At 45.7% G+C, this 10,801-nt stretch overlaps 1 protein-coding gene across 1 annotated transcript in view; it reads right to left on the bottom strand.

The window, feature by feature from the left end:
• Nucleotides 1–3,513: 3,513 nt before the first annotated feature.
• The window catches only part of LOC147662728 (uncharacterized), an 80,240-nt gene continuing 72,952 nt past the window's right edge, over nucleotides 3,514–10,801 (bottom strand). The window contains exons 3-4 of the mRNA XM_086950936.1: nucleotides 3,628–3,686; nucleotides 3,514–3,525 (exon numbers count right to left, since the gene is read on the bottom strand). Of these exons, the coding sequence (XP_086807062.1) occupies nucleotides 3,514–3,525; nucleotides 3,628–3,686 (71 nt within the window). The remainder of the gene's footprint in view (nucleotides 3,526–3,627; nucleotides 3,687–10,801) is intronic.

The following is a 10,801-nucleotide window of genomic DNA, read 5'->3' as shown; positions in this document are numbered from 1 at the left end:
GCGGGGAACACCATCCGCCATTCCTCTCTGATACTTCAGGATCAATTGACAAGCACCTTACTCAGGGACAGGAGGGGCTTAGTACTCACGAGTCTCCCCCAGGGCAGTCTGGGAGTTGTAGTTCGCTGCAGTATACCGGTTTTCGCAGCATACCAGGAATGCAGCCCCCTTGTCCTCGTAATCGCTACACTTGCTTGGGATGGTAATCATACCCTGAACTGGGCGACGGCCTGAAGTGCCAACTGGTGTAGGCTGGAGGTCAAGGCTGTGCCCCTGGGTCCCCCAAGGAATTATTAAAGCCCCAAGAGCTAGGGCCAGGACTTGTGCTTTTGCTGAATTTCGCGCCCAGTGGGCTTATGGCCTAGTGTTATTGCCCCTGTTAATGGTAGGCACCCCCCATGTGTTAGTCGCCTGAGGAGATATTTAGGGTTTCCCTACTGAAATGTTTATTCCTGCACAAGTGGCCAGGTTAGAGGAAATGCTTGATTATCCCTGCCCATGAATGGTTGTGACCTGTTACTAATGTATATTGATGTTTCACGCCTGCTAAGTGATCCTACGCTGATTCCAGGCTGTTATACAACTAAGGTTGTGGGCCGATGCGGATGTTATTTACCTGCCTAAGTGAGCCTAATGTACGCACTGGTGAGGTGCGCAATGTGTTGGATACCCAGGGTATTGCTCAGGAAAAATGCGCCAGTGTTGATAGGCTTATGGTTAAATGCCTAATGTCACAGCGTAATGTGTATGCCTAAGGTTCTATTGCATACAAGGTGCCTACTACCCTGATGAGATGGTCATCTCCCTGGCATAAGGTGATGAGACTGATATCTAATGTTGATGTGCCCTTTTACTGCAGGTGTCCTGCCCCTCTGCTGGCCTGACGTGGCATTCCAGGCACTGGTTATATACCATGTTAATGAGAAAGCCTGCTGCTTGATTACAGGTGCTCCTGTCTGTTGGGATTTGCTGTGATGCCATGAGGTTTTTCCCTTACAGGGGTTGGGTTGGAGTTATAGTGCATGATGTGTACTTCTGCTAATATTGTATTTTGCAATTACAGCCTCCCACTGAAGATTAGAGCCTGAGTTGGCCCCGCCATAGTGACCCTAGGTTCAATGTTAATTTAATCACCTTCTTTATTTCAGCCATGGACTTACAGACTCAGCCCTTACTTCCCATGTAAATAATCCCCCTGATACACTTGGCTCTGGTGCCAGTTGGCGCCGGGTTGTGATACCACTGTTGATGCATTTTTGCCTTGCAGGTTGGAGATATACTAAACTACTTATTGATTTTCCAACTCAAACTGTTGTCCTGCTCTTTTGTGGTGTGCCTGGTGTGTCGTCTATGAGTACTGCGTGAGTGCTTCACATGTCCTCTGAAGTTTGGCCTGCCTGCTTGGTTCCGTGCTACCCCTTGGAGATCTGGTAACCCCATTTCTTACAGTCCTCATCTAGAAATAGGAGATTATGTTTGGGTAAGCACAAAGAACCTGAGGCTAAAAGGAAACCGGAAGTTCCAGCCGAGATTTATTGGGCCTTACCAGGTAGAAGGAAAGATAAACCCAGTAACGTACCAAATCAAATTACAACCCAAACTGAAGATCCACCCAGTCTTTCATATATCTTTGCTAAAGAAGGCTTCAGCAAATTTGCGAATTGACTCGCCACCAAAACCCCTTCAACTGGAGACAGGTACAGAATTTGAAGTTGAAGAGATATTAGACTCTAAGGGGCAAAAAGGGCAATTATACTATTTGGTGAACTGGCAGGGTTATGACCAGAAGAAAGGTCTTGGGAGCGGGACGAAGATGTCCATGCTCCAAGATTGATCAAGTAATTTCACCGGCGATTCCCAACAAAACCATGAAGGAGAGAATCTACCTTCTTGGGGGGGTACTGTCAGGACTCCAAGACTCCAAATCGGTGTAATAGCGCAGAGGAGAGAAGGTTGCAGTGCTACTCGAGTGAAGGGAGGTACCTGGACGGAGTCAACTCGGAAATGGCACCTTAAAATGGTATCAAAGGGGGCGTAGGAACATCCCACGCTGAATCTTGAGGAGCACCAATGGGCCTTGGCCTCTAAATTATCAAACGTTACTTCAATTTCAAGCTGAATGTATCTTTATTCCAATTATATCATCATTGTTGTATATTTGAACATCATATAATCAACCGTAGATTTGTCATTGGAGTCAACATTAACGTTTCAATCCTTCATGAATCCCATAATTAATCCCAATGCATTTCGGGACATGAAGTCCCTTCATCAGGGGATCTATTGAGGCGATAAACATCGTATTAGGGCGGACATAAGAAAAAGGCTCATCTAACACGCAAGTGAGTAAAGAAAAAAGGAAGTAAGTGCTCCGCGTAAAAGTTGTGATCCCTAATCGAGGTAGTGAAAACATGCAAGTGATTTAGAGCTCGAAAAATCAGAAGTTACAGGAATCTTAACACAAAAAGGAACGAAAAATCAGATGGAATCTAACAACAATCCCTGTTAAAATGCCACGGTGATAGTAAATGTAAAAACAAAGTCACGGACAGGGATAGTCGAGCGTGCAGGAACCTACACCGAATCAGTGACCAATATTGTCAGCGTGAATTCTGATTTTTCGAGCTCTAAATCACTTGCATGTTTTCACTACCTCGATTAGGGATCACAACTTTTACGCGGAGCACTTACTTCCTTTTTTCTTTACTCACTTGCGTGTTAGATGAGCCTTGTTCTTATGTCCGCCCTAATACGATGTTTATCTCCTCAATAGATCCCCTGATGAAGGGACTTCATGTCCCGAAATGCATTGGGATTAATTATGGGATTCATGAAGGATTGAAACGTTAATGTTGACTCCAATGACAAATCTACGGTTGATTATATGATGTTCAAATATACAACAATGATGATATAATTGGAATAAAGATACATTCAGCTTGAAATTGAAGTAACGTTTGATAATTTAGAGGCCAAGGCCCATTGGTGCTCCTCAAGATTCAGCGTGGGATGTTCCTACGCCCCCTTTGATATTGTTTCCAATTCGTTCTCTCACCGGCCGGGAGAGAAACATTCTTGAGGCGCCCAAAAAAGTTAAGAAAAAGCTTATTGCGCAATACTACAGGATTACACTTTAAACCCTTCGGTGTGCCACACCTCCATTCCGTTTGTAGACCTTAAAATGGTCGCCAGTGCTGAGTTGAGGTCAGCGGTCTAGTTGCCAGCCGCTATCACGGCGGAATCCAGGTGAGGCTAGCGCCTTGTCAGAACTGCGCACTTCACCAGGATTTTCACCGTGAGAGGAACGCTTTGTGTCAGGAGCCTGAGTTTTAGTGTTATAGTTACCGAGTGAGTAAATGATTCCGAAATAGTTAAAGACATTCGGAAAGGTCTTGAGACGACGACTTTGGCATTCCAGAGGAAGGCAAATATCAAAACCTGAGAGAGCGAGAGTCCAGGTCAGCGCGGCTGAAGAGAATACTTACCCCAGTTCCAGAATAAACCGCGACAACATCATAGGTACACCTAAAGAAAAGAGAAGATAAAGCTAAGTTATTTATAGACAAATAGTTGTTAAGCCAATGTAAATAAATGTAAATAGTATTGAGGAATATAACACATACTTACCTGAGACCCAGCGTCAAGAGAAGCAGTCAGCGTTCCTTGTGCGCATGCAAAATTAAAACCTGGGAACAAATAAAACCAAGAAGAAGAGTTAGTGAGAACAGGAAGAATACAGAAGGAAGGAAAAGGTTCAAATAAAGTAAGTTCAGAAATAATACACAAGTACTTAGTAAGGTCAGAGAAGAGTTTTAGCGAGAGACTAATAAAACTATATGTGTTGTAGGAAAGCCAGAAAAAGACAGGCAAAGAAAGACACAATGGAGCAATTGAAAATCCCAGAAGTGAGGATAACAGAGGGCGCAAAAGATAGAGAAGTGAATAGGAATAAATAGAGAGAATTACAAGAGGAGAGGAATAACAGTGATTTAGGATTATTTTCTGAATTACAGGAAGAGACTCTATCAGAGCCAGATAGCACTAAAACAAAAAGAAGAAGTTAGTGCGAAAAATAGAAGAGTAGCAAGTTCTGAGAATTAAAAGGGTAAGGAAGTCAGATGTTAAAAGTAAAAGATTAAAAGACAGAGTAAGGTTAGAATTGGTTGCTAATATTATTCATTGTCTCCAGGGTTTCGCCAATCGTCAGAGGTCTGCAGAAAAGACTTCAGGAGGAACCGACCAGAACAGTCTCTTCTCTTATTATTAGACTTGTGAATACCAAGCTCTGGGTTGCTGTCTAGGTGGATTCGGGATCTAGCATCTCTGTTCCTGTGTATATTATTACTAATTTTCGTAGAGTCTTACAGTTATATTGAGTCATCAAGACGTCTGGAACTGGATGCGCATTTCTTCACGTTCATTAACCTACCAAGTGAAGTGAGAACGCGGTATGAAACAAATGAATATTTGCTTTTCTCTGACATTACAATGTTTACAGCTGGTTGCCACATTCTCCTCACCTGACAGACGCAACTGTCACAACTGTCAACAAACAGCCAACCACCTTCGTCCAACTGTCTTCAACTGTCACTCAGCAACTGTGACGTTCGACCTCTACACGCATTTGGTGGCCATCTTTAATGTACTAATGTTGTTTCTATAGCGTTCCAAACCTCCGATCATCTCTGACGTAGCTATGAACGTCACGCAAACGACACCATTTTGTTTGTTTACTTCACCCATGGTCCTCACAAAACCTTCAGGTATCTACGAGGCATTTTCAACACCACTGTGTTTCTCACGTCTCATTGAGGACATCAAAGGCAATGAAGAGGAAGTACGTTTTCTTTCAATACGCCGATGCAGGCGTGCCTTTCTTCACTGATAGGCATAGCATGGTACAGCTCAGGTACATTCCATTTCTAATTAACATTCACAGTCCTGTGATGACATACACTGAATGGCATCATCTCAAAGTTCAACCTGGGGTCCACCTCCGCTTCTCCCACCTCGCTTCTCTCCCATCGCCTAGACACCATTATTGCTGCATTCGCCCTCCTAAAAAAAAATGGTTACCAGATACTTGATAAATTTGACACCCACTCAATCGTTTTTAGCTGCGGGAGGTAAACCACCCATCAAGTGGGACTTTCTGGATGATGAGGAGTGCAGAAAGGAAGTACAAGATAATCATGCATTATCAAGGGGCAGCTGTCATTAACATTTTTAAAATAATTAACAAGAAAGTAAGAGGAGTAGATGAGGGTGACATATTAAAAAAATGTTGATGATCTTAACAATTATTACAAGCCTACTGTTTTCCCTGCAGAGTGGGAGAAGGCGGTAGTAAAACCCCTGCTGAAAAAGCCCTCTCTGGATCCGGGGATCCTAAAAAACTTCCGGCCTATTTCCCTGCTCCCTGCTCCTGCGAAGATGCTTGAGACACACCTTAACAAGCATCTCGCTGCCTTTGTGGAAAGCACAGGATGCTTAGACTCCTCCCAGCATGGATTCAGGAAAGAATTTAGCACCGAGTCAGCCCTCACCATCGTGCTTGACAAGATCCGCACGACAGTAGATGAGGGCCAGACCTCTCTCCTGGTCCTGCTAGATCTAACTGCGGCTTTCGACACCCTCTCCCCCTCAGTACTTACATCGCGGCTGAGGGAGGTGGGGGTGAAGAACGCAGCTCTGGATCTCTTGACCTCCTTCCTCACGGGGAGGGAACAAAGAGTCAAGCTTGGGGAGTTTCTATCTCCATCCCGTCCTGTGCTATGTGGGGTTCCTCAAGGGTCAGCACTTAGCCCGACCCTCTTTAATATCTATGTTACCCCACTAGCCAAATGAATAAGATCATTCGCAATGGAGGTAGTCTCGTATGCAGACGACACTCAAATCCTCGTCTCTCTTCCCCATTCAGATGAACTAATCGCCTCCAAGTTTAGATCTTGTATGGAGGCGGTTGGTAACTGGATGATCCAGAACTCTCTGAAACTGAATGGGGAGAAGACGGAGGTGATGGTGTTTGGGGGGAAAGAAAACATCTGGTCAGCCAATTGGTGGCCTGACTCTCTTGGAACGTGCCCTTCCCCCACATCCTCTGCTAAAAATCTCGGGGTGCTAATAGATCCTGCCCTTGACTTAGGCAACCAGGTGAGCAGAACCATTTCCACCTGTTGGGGCCTGATTCACACCCTACGAAGGGTCAGGAAATATCTTTCCCTCCAGGCAAGAAAACAAATAGCTGTTGCTCTTATCGGCTCGCGTCTGGACTATTGCAATGCGCTGTATGCTGGACTTAATAAAGGACAGCTGCAGCGCTTACAGGTAGTCCAAAACGCCATAGCCAGATTTGTCCTGGATATCCCTAGACGCTCTTCGGCCACTGCAGCCAGGAAAACGCTGCACTGGCTGCCGGTAGAATATCGTATCCGGTTTAAGGTCCTATGTATGACCTACAGAGCCATCGCCAAAAAGAGCGACACTGGAATAGGATCCATCATCTCCCACTATGTCCCCCGAAGGAACCTGCGCTCCTCTGGAAAACTGCTTCTGGCAGCCCCCCGTGTACGAAGAGCCAAATGGGGTGGCAGAGCCTTCTCCACCCTTGCTCCTAAGTGGTGGAACGAACTTCCTCTGGATCTGAGATCTCTCCCGTCCCTACAGAACTTCCGTACTGCCTTAAAAACCCTTTTCTTCCGCCAAGCATATGTTTAGGGTCTTATGTTCTTTCCTGATCATTCTTTTATCTTTTGCTAGGTGCCTTGATACCTGCGGGTTATTGTTCTTGCGCATTATAAATTTTCTTTCAATTCAATTCTTTCTTTCAATTCAATACTGTTAGTGATGGGTGGACAGGTATAAGTTCTTCCATAGAAAGCAAGGGCATGAGGAATCCATTTATGACTATGTGGCAGTGCTAAGAAATGTAGGGGCATATCATTCGAGACACATATTGTCGCTTTTTTGGCACATAGCACAGAAAAAGAGGCGATTCTAATATCGCACAATCATCAAGGCGGCACTAACATGCATTAGTGCATGATAGCTGCCGTTTTACGAATGCCTCGCCTTGCATTACTGATTAGATGCAAAGTATGCGTTCCTCACATAGAATCCATGTAGAACATCGCTGACACAGCATCGCGATATTTACAAGATTGCCCCAGAGCCGTGAAGCGCCAATAATAGTTGCACTAATGCCCCTTAACGCTGGATCCTAACGTCTGGTATTTTCTTGACTACACTATGTGTACTATTGGAGGTGGATTCTAGGGTTGAAGACAAAATATGCGGCAAGTAGGGCACCATTCGCAAATTACATAAAGTCAGGAAAATTCCTTTCTCTATCAGAGAGGAAGTAAAGTCCCATTTAGAAAAATTACTCACGGATGACATAATTGAGATGGTGGAGTCATCCGAGTGGGTCACCACTTTGGTTGTGGTTAAACTAACCAATGGGAAATTGAGATTATGTATAGATCTACACAATCGCAAGAAAATGTCCTTGTGGATCAATATACCCTACCACGCATCAATGAGATGTTGGCAAATACCAAGGGTGCTAGGTATTTTTTCACCATAGACTTAAAGGCGGCGTACCATCAAGTTCCCTTACATCCTGAGAGCAAGAGCTTGACTACATTCATTACCACCTTTGGGGTTTTCCGCTTTAAAAGGGTTCCCTTTGACTTGGCATCAGCCGCTGCCATGTTCCAAAGGCTGGTCTCCAACTGTAGAACAGAGGCAGTTGTGTATTGAGCCTGGACGCGAAGAGGTCTATCACGCAAGGACCCCATTTGTTGTTGAGTTAGCAGACAATCCTGGGGTGAAGACGCCAGTCCCTGGATTCTCGAAGAAAACGAGAATTCCAATCCGCCACCACATTGGAGCTGCCTGGAATGTACTACGCTGTCACTGAAATGTGGTGGAGAAGGCAGTAATGCCAAAAATGCTTGGCTATTTCCACTAGTAGTCATGACCTGGTGCCCCTAGTCGATTGATATACCGTACTGTCGAGACATTGTCAATTCTCAAGAGAATGCAACAGCTCGCTTTCTGCGGGGACAGAGTCCTGATCGCAAAAGAGCCCGCCAGCAGCTCCAGACAATTTATGTTGAGACGCAGCTCCTGCAGGGACCATCTGCCTCCCGTCTCCACTGAACCACACTCCCCAGCCCCATCTGCTGGCATCCGATTCTATCACCACTTCTGGGACTGACGCAAAAATGGCCTTGCCATTCCACGCATCCATGTGCTCCAACCACCAAGACATTTCTGTCCTGGCCTCGTGACTCAACAGAATCTGTTCCGTGTAACTCAGGCCCTTGCGTAAGTGTAAGATCTTTAATCGTTGGAGTACCCTGTAATGAAGGGGACCCGGGAAAGTGGCCTGGATTGACAAGGCTAACAGGCCCATCACCCTGGCTAAAGTCCGTAATGATATCATTTGAGAGGACAGCGCTCTCCTCAATTCTCTCTTGATAACAACCCGTTTCTTCATTGGAAGTAAAAGCTGTGTCGTCACCGAGTTCACTTGTAACCCCAAAAACTCCATCGACTGAGCAGGAGTCATGATAGATTTGTCAGAATTGATGACAAACCCCAACTCTTGTAGGAGTTGTGTCGTCAATGCCAGATGTTGAAGAACTGTGCTCACACTCGGAGCCATTATCAGGATATCGTCTAAGTAGATGATAAGTAGATGATAAGCCTGACCCCTCGCTCCCTTAGGAATTGAATCACCGGTTTCAGGAGTTTGGTGAAATACCAAGGGGCCGACGATAGTCCGAATGGCAGAGCGGAAAATTTGTACCAATTGTTTCCCATTGGAACTGAAGAAATCACCTGTGGGGAAGACATATAGGGACAGCTAAGTAAGCGTCTTTGAGGTCAAACCTTACCAACCAATCCCCTTCCAAGAGCAAGTCTCAGAGTAAGTGTATGCTCTCCATCTTGAAGAGGCGATACACTACCCAAGAATTGAACTCTTTGAGATTTAATACCAGACGAAAGCCCTGATCTTTCTTCGGGACAAGAAACACTGTGCTTGTGAAACCCTGAGGGTGAAGTGTACTTTGTACAATTACCCCTCTCTGCATCAAAGATGCCACTTCGCTATCTATAAAAGACCTCTCTACTCGGGAAAAATGTAGTGGTTGTGGTCTGTATGTTTGTAAAGGTGTGGCATAAAAATCTATCTGAAAACTGACTACTGTCTGCAGTACCCATACGTTAGGGTGCTCCATTTGTGTAGAAACAAATCAATCCGATCCCCCACCTTGACACTCCCACACTGAGGCAGAATTACCTGAATAGGAGGATTCTCTGTTGCTACCCTGTCCTCAATAGCCTCCTTTCTGGAATCTGCTGTGACCCCCACGATTTCTGGTGGGTCAAAAGTTGGACATTTGGGTTCCTCTCTGCTCTGAACTTCTGGAGGCCTGATTGGTCCACGACCGGGCACTCGACCTCTGTAGCGACCGGCCCTGGTAAAAAGTCCAGCATTGAAAACCTTCTTAATATTGGCCTGGACCTTATCCAATGCATATAAAGTGGCGATGTATTTACCTAGTTCCTTCACAAACTTATCGCGAACAAAAGACCATTGGCCAAGGGACCAGCTTCCGTTGTGGCCATGTCTGCCAATGCGCATCAAGAATGACCACCTGCGCTCTGTTGAGATTGCGCAATTGGAATTACCCAAAAAACACAGGGCCCTCTGTGCCCATTCCAAAATTTCCATCACATCTAGCGGTGTGTTAGTATCTTTGGTGTGCACCGCAGCATCCAGGATCTTAGTAATGGGCAAGAGATATCTAATAATTTATCCTGGCACCCTCTCCAGGCTCCATCCAAACCCTTCTTTGGATCCTTAGAACATTTCTTTAGGAAAGAGGCCATGTTAGGGTCCAACTCGGGTGTGTCGGCCACTTTACCCAACAAGGCTGGTCTAGGACATTCCGAGCGTAAAGTGGCACGCACGGCATTCTCAAACCCCTGGCAAAAGTTCTCCAGGACATAATGTGGTACTTTCACACAAGGTACCCAGTCTGTGGAACGCTGGTGGGTGATATTTTTCAGGTCAAAAAGGAGATTTTTGGTAGGTGGAGGTGCGTTGACGTGGTGAGTTTTGCATTTTTTTTGTGCTGGTTTTAGGCGGTTCTATCGTGTCCTTGTCAGTGTCAGAGGTGTCTGGGGCAGGCGGAGATGACTCATCCATGTCCCCTGCCAACAGGGTGGAATTTTTGGCCGGGAAGGTTTCGCCGTAGGAACCATGATCAAGGACCGAAGACGCCACTTGTGCAAGGCTCCCCGCAGAGGAGTGTTGAGATGTGGTGCCTAAAGCCGCCTGCATCTGTCACTCTCCATAATTCTTCAGGGGTTCAGCATTTGGGTGTACAGCCTTAATTAACGCACTGTTCACAGAGCCCTGGACGTGGGTATCCAGGGCTTCGACCAACTGCTCCTCCAAATGGTGCCCTTGGGGCACCTCTTCATAGCCATCATAATAATCAGCCCACTAGTCAGTCTCCTCGGCGTAATATGTAATAGGAGATGTGGAGGAGCTTAAGGGGTTGGGAAGAACCCCAGGGTGATCATTGGCAGGAAGATAAAGAATAAACTTGCAAGCCAAAACCCTGACTACACTGTCCCTCAAAGTGAAAGTACCACACACTGGCCTAAGTCTAAGTAAAAGTACCAAAACTGCCAAAAGGTCTTTTATATCTTCGTGGAGGGAGCCATCCTTTGCTTCCCCTAAGGCAGAGCCTTTTAAACGCTTTTGCGCCCTATTGGGCGT

Source organism: Lissotriton vulgaris, unplaced genomic scaffold (genome assembly GCF_964263255.1).
Source record: "Lissotriton vulgaris unplaced genomic scaffold, aLisVul1.2 SCAFFOLD_211, whole genome shotgun sequence".
NCBI lineage: Eukaryota > Metazoa > Chordata > Amphibia > Caudata > Salamandridae > Lissotriton > Lissotriton vulgaris.
Note: the sequence above shows the minus strand (reverse complement) of the source record. Positions and strands in the feature narration are given on the sequence as shown.